We start from the raw sequence: 25,230 nt of genomic DNA on the forward strand, positions 1-25,230 counted from the left end.
CCATTCCCTGGGAGTGCGATGCGGCAGTTGTCCCTAGGACGAAGAGAATTCCTCCTCCGTCGAGTACCTCCGAGCTTTCTCTGACACTCCAGGTACGAAAAGCTCGGGCGGTTTCGTGCACGAAACGAGTGGCGCTCTGTCTTACGCTGTACCCCGTCTGGCCTCTGGAAAAGACCCGGTACTTTGTTTCCAACCGGTACTTCCAGGTAGTGTGAAAATGGCAGCCTGCTGCCGCCCGACATGAAAAGATGTCATTACCTTTACAACCGCCAGCATCGCGTTCCGGGAGGAAGCCCAGTCATTGTGCAGCTGATTTTATATGCTATTACTTGGAGAACTTAATTCTCAATAAGAAAACAATCAACAATTCGTCATGAAAAATGTGAAATCCGGAAGCGCCCAATCGACGCGGTGACAGAACGCCGACCGAACGCCTGTCTATTACTCGCTGTTTGCTAGCTGATGATCGAGACGGAAACATCGCATCTGGTCCACGCACCCCATTCATGTCATAGCACGAAGCTTCCGAAAATCATCATAGTGTGATTTCATTGTTGTATTCCGGTGCCGTCGGCGACGATGACGACGACGGAAACGACTAACTTGACTCTTCTCGTGTCTAAGACAAAGAACAACGAAAGCTTTATATTATTTCACATTCACATGAGCGCGAACAGCTCGGTCGTCGTCGAGTCTTGAAGGGAAAAAATCACCCGCCTAGCCGCGATTGAGGAGTCCGGATCTCCGGAATGCACTCCTCTCTCTCACTGTCTCTCTCTCTCCGTGATGGCACCTCCGAGACGAGGAGATTCATTGAACGGGGTTCAGGGCCGGCAGCCCGCAGATATACGCTCGAGTCGAGAGAAAGTAAATATTTTGTTGGAGCGCGTTCATTCTGGAATTCATGCGCTCCTCTGTGAGAAACCATCTCTTTCCGGATGCTGCACTTATCACTTCCCGTGATTATTTGAGAACGGAAGCTCATCTTAAGGGTGGCCGAATGAGAGCACGCGCAGCCCGATTCGGCCTACAATGATCACGGGTACTCGTATGGCTCGACAAAGAGATCAAACTCGAAAGTTCTCATCTGGATCATCCTCCTGATGATGATGCGATATCTCCGCGATTCGCGATAATAATTCGCTTTCCAGGTTCAAGAGGGAAATGTCGAAGAGCTCGACGATGGTCATGATGATGATGATGATGGTGATGAGGATGTTTTGGTCATATTGGCGGGCCCTACATCGCACTCTCAAACGATTCGGCTCAGCAGACTATCGAATCAATATCGCTGGCCATCGGCCTCTTGCTTGACGGGAAGAGACGTCCGTCGGATACCGAAACGCGCGATGATCCACTAATGTGTTCAATGACAGCCGTCACAATTAGGTCTCTCGGAACTCGTCATCAACAAAAACGGAGCAGCATCCCATACCGCGAGTTGACATGGTTCCGAATGCAGAGCTGTGACACGAGGTCGCCAATCATATGGTAAGACAATTCGATCGCTGTCAACGGTGCTGGCGATTGGTGCTGACGGCGACGTCAACGGTGCGCTGCCGTAGACGCATCGATGATGTCATGCTCTACATAAGGAGTTCCGAGCGAACGGTTGCAACGGTCATTCTCCCTGTAATAGGTATCACTTGCGCCACGATTGGAATCTCCAGCGATCCTGGTGACAAGCGACTTGTCACGACTGTTGCCATCTCTCCCTCGCTGCTCCGACATGAAGAGTTCCAGGACTCGCGAGCGGTAGGCGATTTCTACCGCCCTCAGGTCACATCCTACACTTAACCCTTGGTTCCGTCGCGTTACCTGTCGCGGAACGTGCTTCGGGAAAGCAGTTTCTGAATTGAGCAAATGGCTCACGGTTCACGAGAAACCATAGCGAGTCTTGTCGGACGTTGTAAAAGATGACGCTGACAGAAGTCCGCGTTGTGAGACCGGCTCAGATTATGGTTTGTCGAGCTATACAAGTCCGGCTCTCCGCGAAAGCCCTTTGTTTGTGATGAGGGCGATAGTGTTGGCGTTGCTGTTTCTGACTGACGATTGAGCCGGGCGAGCGAGCGAGCAGTCACTCAGTCAGCGCAGCAAACGGGCAGGAGGCAGACGACTGTCGAACAGGCAGCAGCAGAAAGCCCAGCGAGCACGGGCCAGATGTCTGTCGCTTCGTGGAGCTCACCGATGCCGCCGCCGCCGCCACCGAGAAGGGGGTCGTCCGACCGGTGGATTGGATATACGGTCGTTCTTGTTTTTCTTCCCCTCAGTCAGCTCATGCATACACCCTCGCACAACAACGTAACCAGATATTGGATTCCGGCTGGAATGCATCCGGTTGAAACTACGTGAATGCCCACATAAAGCTCTCGCTTTCTTCCATCCTCCCTTCGCTCAGTCTGATAGGCTTATTCTGAAGTCTAGAAGTGTATTCAAAGTGTATCAACGCCTCGTCGCGAATCCGCTGTCGCTTCTGGCGCAGCCCTCTCGAGTTGGAAGGGTGCAAACCGGGCGACGGGAACGTTGGGGCCCAGAGCGAGCAGTCGCTCATTCCATACAACTTTCGGAAATCACGAAATCCCGTCTGACAATAATCGGCTCTCTGAATGAGTACCTATGTCCGGACACCTTCCGCTGCTCACGAGATCGATACGTAGGCCACAGCCTCAACTGAAGGAAAGGAAGGTGTATTCCGAAGAGAGGAGATTCATAAAGTGAGTCGATTGGATTTGGAATGTAGAGGAGTAATGGGGAAAATTCGGAATCATCTCATCTACGCATAAATTATTATCGTAACGATCTCCCGACGAGCTTTCCTCGACGAGATCACCAGCTGTCCCGAAGATCGTGACAGTAAATAATGAGCGTACGTACCAGGAGCGCTTGGTTTTGTACAAAAACGAGAAAATCCTTCATTCCGCTCCGTGATCGAGTCTGGCGCGTCTCCCGATGTTCTCGACGGCGACGCGGAAATCACATTTTTTTTCGGAGCGGATATCTCGGATTCGGTTTATCATCAAATCGCAAGCTTGAGCCCGGCATTCGTTCAGAACCGAAAGTGGATTCGAAGGCTCCTCTATCTGAATGAGCCGGAGGTTTCGTCGGATGGGGGAATGATCGGAGATTGATACCTAATCTCGATACCGAGCCCCGCGGAGCCGGGCACGGCTTTAAAGCTCGACGGAACAGGTTGCAAACCGAGCGCTCGCGCGTCAGGTTCGCAGCTTCAGGTCGATATTCTTCTGTGGCTGACTTCTGACGACGACGGGGTAGGTACGCAGCTGGTATTCGCGGAACAACCCTTCGAGCGAGGGTCGGATAGAAGACGCGTTCACTCCGTCGTGTGCCTCGCCGAAATTCATGGAGTGCCAATTTGCTGATCAACGGACGTCCGGTCGCTCGCGGCAAACGACGGCGGGAGCTAAGCTCATTTGCTTATCTCAACGGATTTTCACGGGACGGGGAGCTTCTGAGAACCTGTTCCGAAATGGAAAGGAAAGTCCACAGTGTAATCGAGGAAAGAACGAATCGACCCGACAGACCTGTGGGAGTCGACACATAGAGCTCGCGATGCTCTCGATTGGGAATTCTTAGAAGAGACGTAACGTGCGTGGGGCCGCTCGGACGACCGGAAAATACTCCACGCTCTGAATGAAGTTTTTTTTCCGCAGGAAGATATACAGATCCCCGAGCTCATAAACGGAGAGCTCAAGCTGCAGGGACCATCCGGGAGCGGCCATCCTAGGTGGATTTGGAGGAGACAACGTCGCACGAGAGAACATGCACTTTTTCTCTGTGACCTCAATAGAACATATTGGCCCAGCTCAGCAACCCTTCTATCCCGCATCGGATAGCGTGAGAGACCTCCATCGTTATGTACGCAGAACGATCGCTCTGACGGAAGTAGGCTCTGACCTAGCCCTGATGCTGATGATGATATCGCTCAAAGTGATACAAAAACTTTCATCAGAGCACCAGTCGGAGATATCAATGGAAGGGTGCCACATTTCCCTCAGGAGACGTCCGAGAGAAAATGAAAACAGACATTAAGCTCGTCCCGGAAATTGTGTCCCCTCCCGCATGCCCGCCCAGTCGGTCGTCAGCCCAACAGGTTATGCTCCGGTGGGATGGCATCGCTTCAAGCCCGCTGAACGAATCAGAAGATTGTTTTCAAACAGATCGGGAAGTTTTGGAAGCTCCGACGACCGAGTTGCGATCCAGTACTGTCATCCAGACCAACATCGTCAAACAGTCGATCGTCCCGCTCCGGTACGGACAACAAGAAGCGTCTCCAGGCAAATTCTTATATGTACATACATCACCAGACGGGATAGTTTTCGCTTTTGATAGGTCGGGCGAGTCGTTCGAATCGTGTTGTTTCACTCGATCGAAACCCGAGCTCCAAGTTCCCCTTCTCGATATAGGCACTTGGTCAGGCATTCCCTCTTCCTGCTATCAAGGAGGCGTCCGCGAGAGAGGCAACGGCTGTGATCCTTCCCACCACCCACGTACACCCCATTAGGGAGAAAGCTCCAGGTCATCCAGGGCCGCTGGTCCCATCTATCCTGCGCGTCTTGTTTGCAGCCCCAAGGGCCTCAGGCTCCTCAGGAATCGGTAAACTCGCCCACCCACCGGATCAGCAGACGAGCACCAATCTCCGGGGCGAGCAATATACCGTCTCAAATCGAGTAAAACAGATTTTCCCCTGTTACCCCGCCCCTTCGAGCTCACCTATTTCTACCGAACGCGGACGGATCTTCCGCCGTTGGCGTATATCCCCGATTGCTGTTTTCCGTGCCACCCGCGATGTCGTCGTCGTAGAGCAATGAGCGGTGAGCGAGTTTCCATTCAACATGTACTCCTCACGCGTCCGACCACGATGACTGAGTGAACTAGTCAAGCCAGTGTACATAGTCTTGTCGTTCCCGACTCTGAATTTGCCGTGACGCTCGTTGCCAAGAACCTCTACTTCGGACACGAGCTCCGGACAGCGTTTCGCTCGCCTTTCGAATAGGAAGGAGTTTTCAGCGAAGCTTAGCGGGGAAAAAGTGCGTGCGAATGTTTTCCTTTCAGGCGCGATTCTCGCGAGCTTGTTTTTGACCGCAGGTGCTTCCAATCGAACGGTCACTGGAGCCGTGAATTCATGTATCCTCGCACCGAACAGCAGAAAAGGGTCTAGAATTCATCGTCGAGAGGACAATAACAAAGAAGCATCGAGATCGGCCCGTATTGCTGGTCATTGAACCTGACAGCGGGAAGCAAAAGAGCCGAGTTAGGATGAATCTTAACAGAATCTCATCATAAATCCTTTCTCTCTCGCTGTAGGGCTCGTTCGCCATTCATGGGATATCTCACCTCCCCATCTGCTTATTGTCTGCCTACGGATTTCGCCTTGTAAGGATCATCGAGACAGGAATCGTCGTCGGTACAGAGCCGACTGACCCTTGCCTCGATTGGTTTCGGGTTCTGAATCGCTCAACAAAGACGTCGCCACCGTCAAGAACCAATGGCCGATCCAAGAACAGCGTCTTATCGACCTGGGTCTACTAATTTAGGGGAATTTCCCCGTTTAAAGCGATTATCCGGCATTCCAGGACGAATTCGGATCTATCATGGAACGGTCGTCCTGGATATGCTCGAATAGGAATAGCTGCCCGAAAGAAGATCCGTGGTGGATCTATTACGCCACGGATCTTAGTCAGCGCTTCTCGGTCGACGAATGAATCACACTACCGGACCCTGAATTATTTATTAAGCCGTTTCTCCGCCACCCTAGACAAACGGACAGGTCCATAGTTCGTGAGAAACCTTATTCATGCTTCTGCTGTTCGCGGGAAATTCCTCCGTCCTCGCTTTCCGGCCGAATTTCGACCTGCCCGTGGAGCGGGGCTAGGAACTCTGTCTACGATCCTCCGACAAAGCGGAGACATAAAAACGAAAAGTCACGTCTGAGGTTTCCGGGGCGGCTGTTTGCTCAGATCGACTGACTAATACACAGACACCCGGACGGACGGACGGACGAAAAGCGGTCCTTTCTCCTGCTGAAGATTATTGATGACTTGCAGTTGAGCCAAACATCCAGTTAGTCGACGTGGGGCTCGTCGCTCTTATATAAGCCGCATAGTGGACACACCTTTCTCAAACCTTCGGATAAGAAACAAACAAACAAACACTCAAAGTGAAGTAAATAGACGTGCCTCGATATTCCGTAATGTCGAGTTTTCTCTCCCACCCACGAGTTCACTGATATCTCTGTCGCCGGATAAAACGACAGAACGATAACGGACAGAGATCAAAAGAGTTTCGTGGCTTCGGTTTGAATGACGTCCCCCAGAATATTATTCATGGTCGAATATTCTCCGCTGACGTCGCGTCGGTGTCGTTTTCGTTCACCGAGCGCTTGTGGAATTCTGGTGATTGTTCAGTATCTGCTCAGAGCTTTATTTCCGCTCGAGATCGGTTTGGTCGATTCATGTCGCGGGGCTCAGCCACGTGGTCAGAAGCTGCTCTTTGGTCCGGCCGACTATAGTATGGTTCGGTACTGCTCCCTCAGACCACATCCTTGCGATGCGCAAGATCGTGCTTCGTAGGAGAAATCACCTGAACGTCTAGTAGTCGCTTCGAAGAAAATTACCGACGTTGTAGAAGGGGCGATTTGCGGGAAGTATTGGAGTGGAACGAAGCATCGTGATTCACGGTAGAACACGGAAGCGTAGTAGATATGCGGAGATTTTGCGATTGAAAAAACGGATCCGACTGTGAAATAGATTTTCTATATCAACAAAGCTAGCTACCACTTTCGCCACTGCTTATCTCTGGACAACGAGCGACCGCACCGCCCATAATCTTCTGAAGTCTTCAACATGCCGCTTATCTACCGGCAGCAGCAGCCACGACAGCGTTTTCAGAAACAATCACTATTTTGCTCTTTTCTATTGCCGCATATCGTCGCCAGAATGCAACGTGTACGTCGATTCGAAGCCAACGAATGATATCGAGGAATCTACACGTCTAAACTCGAACTGGCTCCAAATCCACCAGCTACGGCGGCCTTCATATCGTACGCAAATGCTTCTCGATTCCGTGAGCGAAACTCTGTCTAGCCGTGTGCTAAGTGAAGCCCCCAGATTTTCCCTCACGTTGCGCGAGTTTCTGTTCCGGGAAGTTTCCTCGTGGGCTCATCGGTAATTCGGAGTTCCGCTTCGATATTGCCGGTATCTCACAGAGATCCACAGATCTCACATCATCCATGGAACGGGAGCAATCCTCCGGGCCGAGCTCAGCACACCGCGAATCCGTAGTTCGGAATCTTAGGGCATGCTCCGAGAGCAAGTTTCCATACCCGCTGGAGAAATCCTCGTTCAATTGAACGGGATATGAGCGCGAGAGAGATCGAAGCCTCTTCGATTTCGCCTTTCATCGGGGACTTGTCCAGGGAACACCCGCGGAAACGCCAGAAGACCAGACCAGAAGAACTAGATTTTCCTCGCAGACGAAAAATGTCCAAATCAACCCGCCTGGAGCGAAATCGTCCAGATCTTCGGATCGATCGGATTCTAATCATATTGTTCTGCCGAGCAGCAAGGAAGAGCAAATCTAAGGCGATTTTAGCACGACGAAATACATGCATGCATAGCCGCGGAGAAAGCCGTGGCTTGGTTTCGTTGTGCTCGACCCAAGCCTTCCGCTCGATACTCGGCGGGAGTCGAAGTAAGCCGAACGAGCTCCTCAACGCGCGGAAAGACGTCTCTGTGTGTGGCGACCCTTCCGGACCCCGGGAAACCTTAGAATAATCCCTTTGACTCGATGCGAATCGGATATTCTAGCTCTAGCGGTCAGCTTATCCGATGGGTCGATTAACACGGTATTGATCCCGATGCTCCGGTATCGGCTGCCGTGGCGACGGTTATCCTAGCCGGGGTTGATTGACATCCGTCAGTCGTACGTCGCTTCGACGGAAAGCGCTAAGCACTATGAGATAGTTACAGTAATTGTCGACACCGGTTTCGTCCACCGGAACAGGAAAATGAAAGCCCCGGGGCAGTAGAACTGAGGTCTGCGAGGAAACCAGAAAGGAAGTTTCACCACAAAAGTGCCAACGCACACGAGCATCATTCTGGTGCGAGATGAAAACGGCGTCGACCAGTCGGCAGCAAGCCAGTGAGCTCGCAAGCGGACCTACGAGCCAGCGGACTGGCGACTGGCAAGTCGGTCGTTCGCTCGGCTGTCCGTCTATTGCTTGGCAGTCGACGCGACGAGCTGCCTCTGGCCAGAAGACGCTTGTGATGTGGAACCCCATCAGCTGATCCCGTTCGTTCCGACTTGCCTCCGACGATTCAAAATGCCGTCGAGTCGATGCTCAGCCAACAATACCCGCGTCGTTGGGCCATGGGTTCGGCGACGCCATTTTGAGTAGGTAACTACAGACAGTGGAGTTGCCAGGCGGCTAGCGAAAAACGCTCCGAACAGATGTTCGCTCGAACCCTATACGATTTCTCGAGCCTGATCGGGAAGAACGCTTTCATTGACCACAGGAATAGGTGGAATGAGAACAGATCGCTCGAATCCAATCATTGAATGGTCGAACGGGAGAGCAAACCGGCGACGAATACGAAAACGTAGGAGGGAATAAATTTCAGAGGTACCTACATACCTAGTTCGATCGGCGGAATCAGATCGACCAGCCTGATGAATAAATTGTTTGGTCGACGAAAGTAGAACTTCGTAATCCGATGTAGGCCGGCTATCGCTCGAGACTTTAAGATCTTGGAAACATTTCCACTGATTTTTTATCATTGACGATTCTCTGGGGCCCGCCATCTCGTCTGTCGACATGAAATTTGATTTGTGCCGAGCAACGTTATCCGCTGCAATCATAGATCAGTCGTCACCAGTCACAACGGGTATGCTGTACCATCGATCCGAGGAGATTTCCAGTACGATCATCGGAAGGAAATGCTTCGTCGCGGCACAGCATATTACGCATAACTCATACGGAGGGGCATGCCAATTAATCGGGTTCGACTCGGTGTTTACTCTAGCGATTCCGCGGTTATCCTCTCATTTGTATATCTCATCGTTTAGTTGGATGGTCATTAGAGATGTTGCTCGTGCTTAAGCAGAAACAAATGAAGGAAATTTATGGAAACAGATGCAAAAACGATTTCGATCCAAACGAGCTGCATCTCGACGAAAAGACGGGGATCTATCTTGATCAGCAATGCGAAGTTCGAGTATTTTCGCGTCCAACAGCGTGACCGAACTCGCTTCGGTGATCAATTCACCTCGCTAGGAGTTGACCCCAGTTTCGTCCTAAGTTTACCGAGAAAATTCAAAACCAACCTGTGCGATGAATTGGATGATTTTCACGAAGATGTTGAGGGGAGTTTCCCGAGGAACGACCGCTTTACTTCCCTTGGGGAACAACGAGTTCACAATACTTTGAAGACGGGTCTGAGTGGCCGTATTACTCTCGCACTTAATACGGATCATGTACACCCACAAGAGTCGATATAGGGATTCCAGGGCGACTCGGCACATTTTCGGATCTCGGTGCTTCAGGTGGGAGAGGCACATGGCCAAAAAACAATGCCAGTTCATGAGGAAGAAAGTTTTCTGCGAAACACACAGGAGACAAGTGACGAGAGGAAATAAAGCGAGCGAGTGCTTTTTCTTCGTGCAGAGATCCAAAGTCTGCGAGTACAACATGTCGACGAAGTTCTTCAAACAAGGCACATTGACTTCATTTTTCACCGCAGCGGCGACTGGCACGAGGATCTCAACGAAGAGTCCCGCGAGAGCGTGTTTGATATCCTTGTCCTTGACCTCGAGGAAGTAGTTGGCGCATTCCTGCATGAATTGGAACGAGGCCTCGAACTCTTCGATCGGAACCATTTTGATCCGGAAAAACTTCATTCCCATCAGCAGCGAGATGATGCTCTGTGTTGTGTAGCCTGAGGGCTCGCGACTCCTCAGCTCCTTCAGTTCGCTCATGAAACACTTGCGCACAGATTGGAATCTGCTCTGAGCCAGAACTCCGATGACCTCAGCGTAGAGGTCGGCGATGATGTTGGAATTCTGTGCGTTCGGGCCCTGTTGGAAACCCTCACGAAACTTGAAGTGTTTGAACGCCAGGCTTTCGACGTAAAGAACCAGATCCTCATGACCCGGGTGTAGAGGGAGCTGCTTGAGAACTTCGATGAGCACCAAACAGAAGATGAACTCAATGGCCAAGTCACGACGTTCAAGCAGATAGTCATGTTCGGATCGATTCTCTAAGTCTTTCGTCGACTTGTTCGATTCTGCCCGGAACCTCGCTATGGGTGATTCTGTCGGGGCCTGGAGAGCGGGCGTTGGAGTTGAGGTGCCTTCAACGGCTTGCTTCTCATACCTGGAATGATTGAAATGTCAGACAGAGGTTTCATTGGCGGCCTCATTCGACAATCGGATCGATTAGGAGCCGCTGAGCGCAACTACGAAAACTTGTCGAGCGTGTCCGGGATTCCGGAACACCGACGAGTCGCGGAGCAGCTGATGAACGCGGCAGTTTGTGATTCGAAAGTTTCAGTCTGTCAAGTGCTTCATTTCATTGAAGCTCAAGACACGGCATGATCTCTTATAATTGTGACAAAGGAACGATTCTTACAGCGGCGTCCACCGCCGCGATAAAATATCGTCGTGGTGAATCTTTAGTACGACTGAGTACTCTTTGACAGAGAAGAAAACTAGCGATTGTTACAGCACGCCATGACCTGCGTGGACGAAATTCAAACGGTGTCGACCGAAGTGTTATCATTCAGAACGAAAGCTTTGAACTTATGAACGATGACCGTAACAAGTTGCGTAGGAGGGCGTAGTCGCTGCTGCCGGAGCAGTCGTTCGCGCGCTTGGCTTGCGTATGCAGCAGACACGCTCCTAACAGTCACTTGTTTCTGCACAGTCCAATCGACAATGAGCTATGTCCATGCAATATTCACCCGAGAGCTATTGTGTTGCCAGGCTCAGACATCTCATCGAATGAGCTCATTCCGATGCACAGCCTCTAGGCAGACCGAGTCTTTCCTCGTGGACCTGGGACACGTTTTTCTTGACCGTTTCTCGCCCATGGAGAAACACCGACTCGATTCCGGGAGGAAACAATGCGGTCCGCACGAAGGTAAATTATCATCATAGTTCACAAATGGCAGCTCAAGAGTATGATCACAGATCACGATTTATTCCTGTGTATTTCCCCCCTAGCGATTCTTTCCCATCGGGGAACCGGGACCTTCATTCCCTCGGCCACTCTCTTGGATCTGCGTTCCCTGATCGAGTACTGTTTCTGATGAAGAATGAAGGATTTCGCTTCACTCCTTTCCGTGGCCTCCTCGGAGACTCGGGAATATAAGTACATATATAGTGGAAGTAGCTTGGGCTATCTGTAGATTGAAAGGATTCCACCAACATATCTGAAGCGCAAGCTTAAAGAGTCGCTCACACCAGTCCAGTGCTCGTTCGTCAGCCTCTTGTAGACGCCGGTCGTTTCGATCGCAACAGGTCCATGACTGATAATGTCGAGAGGGATTACGAGCTTCTAACACAACAGCTTCGAGCCGCGCCGAATTCGCAGGTCTAATCGACGTCTTCGAAGGTATTAGCCGGGACACGGGATCCCTACCGGATGGGAAGACCCCAATAGCTCGAATCGCCGAAACACTTGCGAACGGTACAGCCCAGCGTTTTGCACCGATGTTTCGTGAAGCCTCGTTTCCCGCGGGCGATTTTGAAACAGACGAGCTGTCAGTGTGTCTCGCCGAGTGTTCGAAAACGGTCAACGAAAAGACGAGATACTCCTCATTCAGCCGTTTGTCCCCGGCGAAAGTGTCGTAAGGCCTCCTTTTGTCTCCGTGACAATACTTCAAGGACATGGATTAGCCTCAAGATCTGCGATGGCGGATGAATGGCCTGGGACTTTTAACGCGGCCAAGTAGATTAGCGTTCGCACAGAATATCGGATCCGGGTGTCGACCGTCTACGGCGAAAAGAACTCCAATCCGGCTACCATGCGACAAAAACAATACGGGGATTTGATTCTTGTTCCCAGATACGAGAGAGGGATCGTCTGGAAAACGCCTGGATCTCCGCAGAAGTGGGTCGTCACCGGTCGTTATCGCGAACGGTATAGCAAGGCTCCTCGGATCTTGGAAATCCAAGGCTTGCGACGACCTTCGTGATGGCCGGACAATATATGGAGCATGGAGCCGTATAATTTCGCGAACGTCCTTTCAGAAACTAAGATCGACCGCACAGGCTTCTGAAAGACACTCGTGACTCCGACCCTTGGGAATCCGAGAGGCCACTTCAGTGTCCCACACGTTCGTATCACTCCGCTTGGAAACGGATTGGAAAATTCGGCTCACGTAGATACAGAAGATGAATTGAAGACTTAAACACAGGGTGGGTACTCACCAAGCGAAAAGCGTTTTCAGAAGTGAAGGCAAACAATGTTCAGCGACGCTGCCTAAGGTGCTCAGTAGCTGGTCGAATACTACATCCTCGCCACGCTGAAGACTCTTGCTCAAAGGTCGTTCCAGAGGCTCCGTGAGAATGAGCGCCACCTTCCGCTCTGCCTGAGACGCAAACTCGGCGAAAAGGAGCCGGAGTGCGTACTCGCCTGGTTTGACATCAGTGTCTCCGGCGATCCCGTTCTGGAGGAGGGTCCTCTCTTTCCGTGCTCCCCATGGGAGCAGGAGACTATTCGCAAGTACCGATCTCGAAGCCATCATGAGCTTAGCTTGCTCTGAGCTCACATTGGATTGCTATTTCTCGCCTGGAAATGAAAGAGAATGGATTTATTCCTCGAAGTTCCCTGAAGCCTGGTGAATGCATCCGCGTAGGGAGAGTCCGAGCCGGGGAACCGGACGAGTTTATGACAACCCGCTGGTCATGCTCAAGGTCGTTGAATAGAAGCAAATTCATTCCCCGAATGAATTCCGGCTTTGAATAGGTCCACGAGGGTTTCTCTTGGACTTGAAAAATAGAATCCTTGCAGATCCGAAAATTCGCTATTGGAATGGCTGTAGAATATTCGGCGGTGAATCGATCGAGGGCTCAACCTTGAAAAAGCAGCTAGCCGAGAGAGCTCGCTCGAGCCTGGGATTCGAAAGCCGACAATTCCTAGAATTTGACAACTTCGGCCTGAGAGACGTCTGTCGAGCCCTGGCTAAGAGACAGGATATTCAGAATGCTGATCGTTGTAAGACATAATCATCATCGTGATCGTCATCGTTCCTATCCTTCTCTGAAATAATGGATACGAATGGCGCATTGTTCTAAGCGCAGGTGTCACTTGGACGTAGACCCTGAACGTATAATAAAGAATTGCATGCTGCAAACTGTGATAGATGAGAATCGAACGAGTTTACAACCCTCAGCCACAAATCACTCGCTTTCCATCAACCTCACGCGAACACTGTCCGCGTATGTATGTATCTCATAGCGAGGATGGGTAATGCTTTCGATGCTTGATGAAGAGAATGACGTCTTCCAGGGTATGTTCGAGATAATGCGCATGGAACAGCCGCTCAGGTTCCGAAGTGTGCCATGAGAACTAACGGGGGAGTGTGGCGGACAGCCCTCGGTGTACCTTGGTCTCCGGCCACTTCGTCATTAATAACTCGTCTCAAACACGGAATCGGGAGGAACAGAAAATTCAGCACCGTTCTGGTTCCCACGAGTGCATAAATCACAACGCATACGCGGTCAGCCGAATCTGTCTCCAAACAGCTGATTCAGAGCGAAGCCAAACTTGGAAAGTCTTATCTTGAAGTCACTTGCGACATTAGCTCTCGACGGCTATTATGAGACTGTGACATCTGTCTGTCGGAGTGATTGGTAACGCTTTTGCATCATTACATGATTGGACAGATTACTCATTCCGTGGCGTCGAGGAGAGACGTTCTCCTTCCACGGCATGAATCGTCTCCGAGCGAGATCACCGAGCTATCGAAGATATCCATTCAGTCTGAGATCTGACTGCGATGACGGACGAAAAAATCGAGCTCGACATCGTGAGATATGATCGAACACTAGACAGGTGGTGGTTGCGTCGAGTTTGATTGGATCGAGCGAGTCCACACCGGACAAGAGGCGCAATACTATTCACAGGTGCTCCAGGATCTTGCTGGAGCTATGAAGTTCCACGAAGGAGCTTCATCCCGGTGCAGCGCGAGAGCCCCTTTCATTTTCTGTTGATCTGAATGACCGAACTCAGTTCTCAGATCATTGACACACTGAACTTCGCTCAACGAACGAACTACATTCAAAATTTTCCTTGATTTGGCGTAGGGGCCGTCTGACACGAATCCTTCTTAATCCCACGATCCGAGGGAGTCAGGTGAATGAGCACAGTGTCTAGTGTTCTTACCGCTGAGCTGCGACTTTGCACAGGAGTCGACAATGTAATCCTGAGTTTAAGTGGCTCACTAAACTGTTGCGAACTTAGTCCCATTACACTCGAAACATCGTTTCTGCCTTTCGATCAGCTTGTATCTGCTAGCACTGCACTGCGTGGAATTGTCTGAAGCAATAGACTAACGAGGGGAACGGCAACAAGGGCAACTGAATCGCAATGTGCTTCGGTGGTTCCAACTCTAGGATAGAGCAAGTTCCATCAACTCAACCTGATCGTTGTGGCGGCCACCAGGCTGAGCAGCAGCGGTTGCGACGAATTATGCCTCTCACCCTCTCTATGGGAATGCCCTCGCTCACGAAGAAAGGGATCATCATATACAACCAGACACCGAAGTGGGCTTGCGCGCGAGACTGCACGATAGTACGCCGAACGTTTCGAAGGATCGTACGTCCGCTTAATGAAAAGTACCTGAGCGTGTTCCGATCTTCGGAATCTCCGTGAGAGAAGAACGGACCGTAGAATAACTGGAGGCGGGAAACTTTGGCGCGAGACTTACGTCATCGGTGCTGATGATCTTTGCCTGAAGTTCTATACCGGTCGGGCGGTTTCTACCTGTTTTCCGGTTTGAAGGTCGTATTACCTATCCTTTAACATCAGCGGCTCCAAACCTTAGGCCATTAGCTGCACTCCGCGATTTCTCAGATCTCTCCGCGACGATTTTACCGTGGACTCCCCTTAACCGAGGCTCTATACCCTCCGAATTCTCTGCCTGATGCGGTGCTGTCAACGTTATGAGCTCACGATGTACCTATTGCTTCGTTCTATCTGATATCGTCGAACCTGCTCGCCTTTAGAAAAATTATGTCGATGCAAAGAGATGACTGAGCACGGTCTCGATAGTTCCGTAGCGACCTTCATACATTAATATTTCATTGATTCTCTTCCCCCGCGGAAACTTCCATGTGCTACAGATCGGTATAATAAACCGCGCTCAAACGAAGGCGATGTCGTGTCCAGAGACTGTGAAAAGCTCCGGAGGGATACTGATCAGGATAAGATGGTAGTACCGTCACGGAAGAAATGCCCTGCTGCTCAACTACCCCTCGCGATCAGGTCCCGCGTGTCATGATATCGATTCTTAAGAGACCCGAAGTCCGGAATATTCTGTGGGACGATTCGGGATATAGGATGTGAATCTGTTTTTCCGAGTAATTTAATTTCCTGAGGCATAGAGTTCTACGTTATGGAGATTAGTCCAGCAACTCAAGGTGACTAGTCGGAAAACTCGATGATATTAAAGCGGACTCCGCTCTATCAGCCACCCGAATAATTAGCTAACGTTGGCTATTTCTGCAAAGTTCCGGAAGACAGCTGTCATTCTTACGTCGCGTCGATGCGCTCCGCGGTCCGGATCTAATGAAGTCTAAATCTTGAACTTGAGGAGGATCCCTCGGGTAGGCCGCAGAGGCGAACTCGAGCGCTTCATCTTGAGCCGCGCCCAGAGACGCAGGTTCAGGATGTTGCAACGAGGAGGGAGGGATGATCGGATGCTCGGATTCCCCAACCAGTACCAAAAGCCGCGGCTGCGAAACTCTGCGGCTGACGCTGCTGAAAACCTAAATGAACGAAGCAAAATGAAACTTGTATACATGTAGACCGCATAGACGTCCGACTGGCTTCCCGGGTCCTCGATCACGGAATATCGAGTCTGATGTCGTCACAGGCGCCCTGTCAGCGCAATATACCTTCCAGGCACGAGCTCTCCCTTTGAGGATCGGTCGTCCGTTGAGCCGAACACCCCTGATTGATTGATTTTATTGATTTTATTTCGATCTTCAATATGCGTATATATATGGTCCCTTTCATTTCAGGGGTGAATTTTTTTGCATCCACAGATCATTCATCCGCCCACTTCGTCAAGATATTTTTCGTCTTCCTTAGATCATTCGCGGTAGTACCAGGGTGAAGTCCAAGTCGGTGGGAATATTCTTGTGGGTCGAATCTTCCTTCCTCGCCTTCCAGAACGATGTGGGTGTCTGTCTCTGGGGCTCCGCATTTGGGGCAGCTTTCGTCGATCGAAGGGTCTCGGGCATGTTGTCGACTCCTGGTGTTGAGCATTCCTGCTCTTGCAAGCGCCAAGAGTCGGCTGCCTCGCGTGTTGTCGTATATATTCCTCTCAAGACCCCTTTTGTCTTTGAATTGTCGATATATATGATCTGGAGAGGATGTGTTCAGTCGAGGTAGGGCGGGTATTCAACGGGGATCGAGTCTCTAAGCCAGGGCACTTCTCATGCAGAGGAACGCATTCAAGGTCAGATGCAAGATTGAAGGACAAGAGTTTCTGCTCTCACCCTCACCTCAGCAAACAATTGATCGCCCGGAGAGGTTTCCTTTTTCAGAATGTCAACGTCAATAGATTCGGAGAAGGATGGCAATCGATCGGAAATCCGATCCTACATATCCTCTATCCTCTACTGGATCTAATCGATACACTTCTGATCCGCGACAGATTAGTCACGAGAGAGAGAGAGAGCCCTAGCTGCGACCATCTTAGCCAGCGAGTATTCGGGAACTTCGAGAGAGAGAGATTATTGACGATATACTATATCTTCTCCTGTCTCCCATCACACCGGGGAAGATAATCGGTGCTCACCTGGATGAAAATCAGAGATTTCTTCAACTCGAGGTTACGGTCGATTGCAGAACCAAAGAGAGGAGAATAATCGAGAGGCGTATCGATTTTGGGCCGTCGCCACTGCTTCTCGCATCATTGAGGGTCGGTTCGCCCCTCCTCAGCTCACATTCTCGCTAATCGACGAATAATAATTCGCTGAGTCGCAAACGATCGAATCAAGACGCGGCGCATGCAGATCGTGTGGAGCTCGAAATGGAGACTATACCGAAGCCCTCGGGGCGAGATTAGTGAACTCACACTGATCCCGTGCCTCGCTCGACTCATCTCAAATCACGATGCTTCGCTGATGAAATGTAATCTTTCAGAAACTCCGATGACTTCATTCGAACGGGCTCAGTAAGCGCCCGTGAGATTGATCCGCCATGGACGGTGAGAAAAAGGGATCGTCGTCATTCGTCATGTATGTATGTATGTCTTTGAGCCTGGCCATTAGAGGGGCTCCCAATGAATTGTTCCTATAGAATACCGAAGTTGGGTGGGATCGCGCGGTGTGAAATCGAATTCAGAGACTTCGGAGCCAATGTATCGTCGGGGCTTGATATGCAGAAGCCCCCTGAGCCACCCTATGGAGAACGTTCCTTGATATTCGGCACTTTGTTGCCCACCTTATCCTCCCCGGAGCGAAACACATCGTCGCTGAGTGAGTATCCGTCCCTCTCCTCACGATCCTCGTCGTCCGTTGCATCACTTGCACAACTAATTTGGAGCTATGTACCTCGGTAATCGAGGAGGGGGTCGAGGAGAGGCACGATCGCCGTTCGCGCACATTCGCGACCGAAGCGCATATACGACTCGACCCCCCTCTAATTGCGGTAGGGGAAAAGTCCACGCCGAGAGCTTTGGAAACCGTCCAGTTCTTAGTGCGGTGGTCCTCCTCGAACGCTCTCTGCTCGATCGGTTCCGAGTCCTCGGCAGTCATGAGACTTTCTAGAGGCATGGCTCGTGCATTACGGCATGCTTTCGATGCGCTAGTCTGTTGATGTAGCTCTGCGAGAGCGTACACAAAGCGGAATAGTGCTGACCCGATCCTTCAATCTTCCATATTTCCATACGCTGATCTCCTTCCGCGCGAACGAGGGATGATCTCAGAGAAAGTCAGTCACAAGGATCTTCTACATGTGCCTTTCGCAGGAAGAGAGAGCGTCGTGATACCGGAGGCTCCTCGCAGGCTAGAACTTCGATAAATTCCTCTTCTCAATAAATTCTCCTGCGAATAGTCGGATACACCTCGGCTGCCCCCGCCCGGGACTCCCTGGCCCCCATAGGAGGATGCTCATGCGCACATTCAATTTCCCATGTGGATTCACCTCCGGGGTTCGAGACAACCCCTTTGGTGAAATGATCCGTTCGCATGGAGTGTAACTATCCCACACTGTCATCATGTATGTCTATATATCATTGCAGTCATTTACGCAAGAGTGATCATGGGAAGTATTCCCGAGTAAGACACTGTCGGTCAAATATTCCCGGGAACCCTAGATGTGCGCTTGCCTGGATCAAGAGCGTATCAAGTCATGGGGAGCTATAGCGTCTCTTCGGGAGTTTCCCCTGGGTCTGCCCCCCCCTTCCATAATATATTGGCGCATATTCAATAAACGGGACCCCCATTTATAGTCGAAAATTGTTTTGCGGTACAGGTGCAGGGTTCGTCCTCGCTCGCAGCACACTCACAATCATCTTCGAACATGACGCTCTGGAGTGTATTGACTGCAAAAAAGGATGTTTTAGGTGCGACAAACAAGATCAGTGAGGGGCAGGGTGAAGGTTCCCATTTTTCAGCCGGGCTCAACGAGTGAATGCTCACCTCGTGCGAGTTCCGTGTCTTTCGGTAGCTGAGCCACTCTCAATATCACATAGAAGGCCGCAGTGAGGACGCAAGACAGCGAACTTGCGAGAATGACCGGGAAGTCCAGTTTGTCTCTCGGAAGGAAACAACGATCACCCCATCTGGTTCGTGTCTGATTCATCTGATGATGGAAGGTGGGAAAGCTCGCGATCGAAATCCCGCAGGAAAGTGATGCCAGCTGCTCGAAACATACTGCTCCCCTTGATTGATTCGAGAGACGATTCCTGAGACTCACCGCATCGAGGATATCCAGACATAAGCAATGACCCTTGCGGTTTCCCGAGCGCAGCACGTCGCCGAAATAGGTCGTTAGGTTCCGGAACTCCGTTTCACAGCTAGTGCAGGTGGTGTTGGAATCCCATGTTCTGTCAATGCAGCTAGAGAGTTCATCTCGGAGCTCGAAAAAAACCTTGACTTTCGCCGAAACGTTGAAAGATTGCGGCTCGAAACAGTCTGAAATTGATCAAGTGATGGGCTGCCCCGTCGAAAATTTTCGACATCGGATGCAGGTATTCCCCCTTCCTGATATCAGGATATCGAATCAGGTTCCTATCACACCTGAGCGAAATCGAACTGACCGTCGCACACGCCCTCTGTGTTCCATATTTCCTCGATATGGGCGAAACTTGTTTTCACCAGCGACACTCGACCGTCTTCCACTAAGGTGCGGCATTTCTGGCTCTCCGGAGTTTTCAACTGCGAACCAAGAACACAAGAAGTGACCCGACTGTGATCTCCTGGAATAGCCCGCTGTACTTCTTCGGAGGTCGCAGGTGGGTTTTTCCGGCCGTCACTATCTGAGCCGGCGCGGATCTTGGCAAGAATCATGAATGAATGCTCGCAGGCCGCTCAAATCCGACGCGACGGCTGCCGAGTTCCGAAAGTTCTTCGACCTTTCCAAGAGATTCTCCTCGAAGAATGCGGAATGACGAAATGTTGGAGAGAAGCCTCACTTTTATCAGGTCGGAGAATTTCTTGTACGCGGCTTCATAAGACGGGGCGCATTGACGACAGACTTCGAAGGGTCTCGAATTGTCCAGCGCACATTGGTCGAAGGTCTTCAAGACTTCGCCGAGCTCATCCAATAAGTGTCGACAATCCAGCGGAATCGGGTCGAATTCTCCGCCATGAACACCAACGAATGCCACCATAGCGAGGACGAACGATATAAGATCACCTCGATCCCTCATTCTAGACGGTCTCTGGAAATTGATCAAAGACTCTGAAGCTGCAGTGTACCGAATGACTTCCGGATAAGGGCATTGTTGCTCTTAGTGCGACACGACTCCGAGCACGATTCGAGAGTCTGCACTTCCGGGGATGGTCCATACGAGGCACCGTTCAGTCCCTGAAATCGACATGAGAAACGAATTGCCCTCCGAGTGCTTCGGCGGGAGTAGGAACTCGAGAATCCTCTGAACTCACCCTTTTCGCTTGTTCAAGATGAGCCAGACGGCGATCGAAGTCAGCAGGGATGATTCAATGAAATCTCCGAATGCCATAGCTTTGCTGAGCTCATAGTCGCCGCCTGGAACTTTTGGTCTATGATAGCTATCGGCTTACGATTGATTCGTCACTATCAAATCGAAAGGAGAGAGCATGGCAATGGGAGTCGTCTCCCTTGAGCTCCTCTCCACCTGGTGGGCACCTTTTTTTCGCGTAGATCTGCTGCGGTGCTATGGAGGCACAGCTTCAAGTTGGAGATCTCAGAGCCGCGAAGATATCGTAGCACTCCAATCGCGGCGTCCGCTCGATCTTTATGCCGTCTTTTGCTAGACATAAGGCCGTGTTTTCCTTTTTTTTTAACTGCCACGAAATTCTGACCGGACTCCTTTGGGAGATGAACTGCATCATTTTATTGAGGCTAAGGGTTTTCGATGCTCAACAGTGGCGTCGTAGTACTTGGAACTGTCCCAGTGTTTTCGAGAAACGCCTCTGTGAGCGAAAACACGATAAATCCCTGACCTCCCCTCAACATGGAGCTCATTCTCGTGGGCGGTCTCATGTTTGAGAGGACACGGTTCCATGGGTAAGTTTCCCCGGATTCTTGAGCCTGAGTCATCCCCGAAAATTATCCACTCGCTGTGACCCGCGACCAGATTTTCTGAGAGTCGCTCTCTGAGGATCGGAACGCTCTGAACATTGCAAGTGAAGCATCATCACTTTCTTCCCTGAGCCTTAACTTTGAGCGAAGATTCATTGGACGTATCAGAAACCGGACGTCGCAGCGTGGAAAGTTTGGAGGGTTGCAGCCTAATCCTTCCCGGCCGGCGTCGGCGCGACTGATGTGTGGCCAAATGCCGGAAGCTCTGGGGACGGATGAGAATACCGCTGTGAACAGAACAGTTGGTCGAATGTTGAATGGCGCGCTTGTTTGGCTCTTGGAGTGCGGGATGTTGCTTAAGCCTCTCGATCGCTCGGCTACGGGTCCGAATGCCGAAGTCCGTTGCACAACAGCAGCGGAGTATTGCATTCACGGAGGATTTTCAGGGCGATAGCTCCACTCGAATTTGCATAACGGCATAATCTGTATCCCATGGAACGTGCTCGCCCTTCCCATCCATGGCTGCGCGAGGAACTGTTCGCGAAATCCTGCTTATTGGAGGATGCCATTGCCGGAGATCGGCTTCAGACTTTTTCGAGCGTCAAACTACGTTCCAGAAGTCCTCACCGAAGAACAAGGAGCAGCTCTCGAGCGAGTGCGGAAATAGGTCGCCCACCGGGGAGAGACATCCGTGAACTGCTTGGATAAGATTACACCAAGCCCACGACAACCTTTTTCCTTCGAGCTCGTGCACCGAGAATGCTGCGCGCGGAGATGTCCATCAGGCTCCGATGGCCTCATCGGTCTCCCGCACCGGATCGAAAAGCAGGCGGTCGACATCTAGAATCTCCACGGACCGGATGGGAGCAAGTACCATGGCTACAACCTACCATGATTCCTGATTCCATCCGCGGATACTCTCCTTCACGGACGATAATTAAGTGAGGAGGCCAGTTTTCGCTTTTCTCTCGACTTCATTTCACTTCACATCTGCATAAAACATTCCGTGCGACTACACGTTCTAGACTATACAAAGTGTAACAAGTTTTCACATCCATTCTAGCGATATAGCCAAACTGTCAGCCAGCAACAGTCACAATTGGCTGAGACATCATATCTACACGTGCTCCTTCGATGTTTTTGAAATCCACTTCTACAGAGCCTCGGAAGCTGTTTCGGAACAATTATAAGATTGATAACGCAGGAATAGACCACTACAGCTTCCGATTGATGAACCAATGTGGAAGCGAATTCGAGCTCTCTAAAGGAGTCTGCGTCTTCGGGAGCTCAATTCTCCTGAATATTTACAGGTATAGTGATTTTTACGGAAAGTAAACAGACGCTGAATTCAGAGCGGGGGAATGGTCTTTTTCTCCGTGAAGCAAAACTAGAACCTATTGTCGCACTTCACCCGTGACAACTCGCAAAGAATCTTGAGAATTCACGCTGAGGTTCGACCCGTCGTCTTGGAAGATCTTTGACATGCGGTCCTTGAGGGTTCTCCCTATGGTGAGGAAGACATATTAGCAAGCTCTCATTGTTATCGTGGAACATATCCGTAAGGGAAATAAATAATTTTGTTTAATCGTTGTTAATAATTGTTTTTTCAATCGAATTCTCACCTTCAATGATCGCTTCATCTTTCGGATTTTGAGAGAATCGTGCAACCAAATAGAAAGTGAGGGTGAGGACGACCATCATAGCAGCGTAGATCCAAACCTCGATATCTAATGGGTAGACCTTGCTGCATCCGAAGGTCGACCACTCGACTCGAGTCTGATTCATCTGAAAATAAGGAAGCACGAGAGACTTTTAGACTTACTCAGGCATTCAGAGTACCCCAGGATCGAAGCTTGCCAAAAATGCATGCTCACTCACTCACCGTGTCCAAGATGTCCATACACATATTCCCGGCTGATTTCTCATTCAGGCTGTCATAGAAGCTGGACAGATTACGGAAATGTTCAGAACACACGTCACAAATCAACGATTTATTCTGAAGCTGAGAATCTATGCACTCGTCCACGAGCGCCGAAAGCCGTCGGAACTTATGCGTTGATTCCGAGACTTTGAAAGACACGACGTCTTTGGTCTTATTCATCACAAGACAGGCTGAAAATACCAATTCTTCATTCGACATCATTCCGATTGGGTTCAGTCTTCCCTCGAATGGATTCAAATTGATATGCGAGCTCTCAAATATCCTCTACTATAAAGGAGAAAGATCCCACGGCTCTTACAATCACAATTGGCGTCTTCCCAGGTCGAAGTCAAGTGCCGGAAGTCGCGATTTATGATAGAAATTCGATCGCCCGAAACCAAGTCCTCACTGCAATTTTTCTCTATGGGTCCACGACCCTGGAAATTTGCGAGGGAAAATTTGGAAAACTGAAGGAAGAAATGCGTGAGTGATCCAAATTTGGGTTAGTGACATCGTCAGGTGGTCAGTTCGTGTTTTTGTGTGAGGTTAGGCGAATGATTCATCGAATTGAAGGAGGGAACGAGAATACAGGATCTTACATCTTTTAGCTCGATGAAGGTATTGTAGGCCGATGCGAAGTCCCTGTGACACATTGTGCAAACAGAAAACGGCCTAGCTCTAATGAGGGCACAAACTTGAAATTGCGAGTTAGTGAAGGCGACTCCCATGAGATAATTCTGACATTCCTGACTGATGGCCGCAGCTGTCGGCAAGAGTAGGATTACGAACAAGAACGGCATTCTGAAAAAAAGAAAGCTCTTCTCAGTCTTGAACTTGTCATCTCGACCCTTCCGAAGTTGGTGGGTGTACTCATCTCATCACAGAGGCGACACGTTTGTAAGCCTTAGATTCCCGAACTTCCTCAGTTCTAGACTGTACACTCGGAACGTATGTCAGGACTCAGCACGCGTTCAGAGGTTCCATGATCTACGGCGTTGGCCTTGGTCACTCACCTGGAATCTCCACGGCTTGCGATTGCTTTCCAAAACAACTTGGAAGGATCACACGGAACACGATGAACACAACGGCTGGAACAATGATCAGAACGAGAGTCAGATCAGGAATGAAGCAGCTCCCGAGCTTCTCCGAGGTCTGTGTGAACAGCTGGAGCTTTAAGAGAATGCCTACATATGGAAGGAAGCTCGAACGGCAGCTCTGATCTCTAATCTAGTCGAACCCTCCTCGATCTGATAAGTCTATCGATGATATCGGACTAATCGGACGGACTCTTCGCCGTGACTGTCCGCGCATTCTCGGAAAATCTGGAGAAATTATCGACGTTCAACAAGCAATAAAATGGACGACCGAGTGTTCAGCCCGAATGTACCCCGTATCCCCGTATGAGCAATTTTCTCGCGCTCTTCGTAGACGACGGGGTCTCCGAACGATCTCTGTGGTGAACAGCATTCTGAGAAATTTTCGAGTCGAGTGTCCCGAGAATCGGGGTGACAGACATGCGATGAGAGCTTCTCGCAAGTGGACTTAGGAACGGCGCGGGTCTCTGATACCTAGGAGATGACACTAACCACGCACCGGACTGACCTTTCGTCGAATAATTCGAATTCATCAACAGATGATCTCCGTGGGCTGTATGGCCGTTTCGAGGCAATACGAGTGAATTTATCAACGAGAACTCATTCTCCCATCTCTGTTCCTCGATTCCTCTGTAATCGTTTCCATGGCGTCCATCAACGTGAGGCTCGACGTGTACGCTTGTACAATCGTAGCGCGTATGTGATGATGGCCCACAGCTGCTCGTATTCCAGCTCAAGGGTAAACGCGAACAAAATTGACGCGGAGTAAAGCCATACAAGAATTAAGACTGTCGACGGGCGAGATCTGCGTCATTCGACCGCGAAGCAAGATGGCGGATTCAGAGGCTGAATCAGCGGCGGCTAGTTAGCAAAGAGCACGTGGCTAATAGATAGTAAACAAAACTCTATTGTTTACATATTTTGAGTATGCCTCCCTTCCACTCTCTGATCTTCCATATGGGTCATGGGTCATGGGCGGTTCGAGAGACCATGGCACCGTGGAATCGCTCGAGGCTGGTCACCAGCTTTCCAGGATTGAACAGTGGTCTATGCACTGACCACGCCAATAATCTTCAAAATAAAGATCAGGAGACGAAGAGACTACACCAAGATTCCGTTCCTTCATCAATCATTATCACAATAGGTCCACTTTCTGACCCATCGTCAGGGTTGAAGCGCTCCGGAATAGCTCCGGAGTTCTGGGAATCGGAGATTCCTCGAGCATCCGATGGTTTCAA

The 25,230-nt window shown here is 50.5% G+C and overlaps 3 protein-coding genes across 3 annotated transcripts in view; all 3 read right to left on the reverse strand.

The window, feature by feature from the left end:
• The window catches only part of fry (microtubule binding protein furry), a 40,197-nt gene extending 27,457 nt beyond the window's left edge, over positions 1-12,740 (reverse strand). Inside the window, exons 1-2 of the mRNA XM_029113117.1 lie at positions 12,448-12,740; positions 9,343-10,390 (exon numbers count right to left, since the gene is read on the reverse strand). Coding sequence (XP_028968950.1) covers positions 9,343-9,993 — 651 coding nt within the window. The 5' untranslated portion in view covers positions 9,994-10,390; positions 12,448-12,740. The remainder of the gene's footprint in view (positions 1-9,342; positions 10,391-12,447) is intronic.
• Positions 12,741-18,675: 5,935 nt separating this feature from the next.
• On the reverse strand, positions 18,676-20,457 carry LOC100902619 (osteopetrosis-associated transmembrane protein 1). Its single transcript, XM_003738779.2, has 6 exons — positions 20,359-20,457; positions 19,887-20,135; positions 19,512-19,629; positions 19,169-19,386; positions 18,892-19,054; positions 18,676-18,794 (listed from the first exon to the last, which is right to left on the reverse strand). The coding sequence occupies exons 2-6, from the start codon at positions 20,121-20,123 to the stop codon at positions 18,676-18,678; spliced, it is 855 nt and encodes a 284-aa protein (XP_003738827.1). The 5' UTR covers positions 20,124-20,135; positions 20,359-20,457.
• A 1,487-nt stretch (positions 20,458-21,944) lies between these two features.
• Positions 21,945-24,827, reverse strand: LOC100897182 (osteopetrosis-associated transmembrane protein 1). The gene is made up of 7 exons (XM_003738745.2): positions 24,501-24,827; positions 23,912-23,986; positions 23,498-23,699; positions 23,218-23,335; positions 22,860-23,089; positions 22,600-22,762; positions 21,945-22,481 (listed from the first exon to the last, which is right to left on the reverse strand). The coding sequence occupies exons 3-7, from the start codon at positions 23,696-23,698 to the stop codon at positions 22,372-22,374; spliced, it is 822 nt and encodes a 273-aa protein (XP_003738793.1). The 5' UTR covers position 23,699; positions 23,912-23,986; positions 24,501-24,827; the 3' UTR covers positions 21,945-22,371.
• Positions 24,828-25,230: the final 403 nt, after the last annotated feature.

This window comes from Galendromus occidentalis, unplaced genomic scaffold (genome assembly GCF_000255335.2).
Source record: "Galendromus occidentalis unplaced genomic scaffold, Mocc_1.1 scf7180000076319, whole genome shotgun sequence".
Classification (NCBI taxonomy): Eukaryota; Metazoa; Arthropoda; class Arachnida; order Mesostigmata; family Phytoseiidae; genus Galendromus; species Galendromus occidentalis.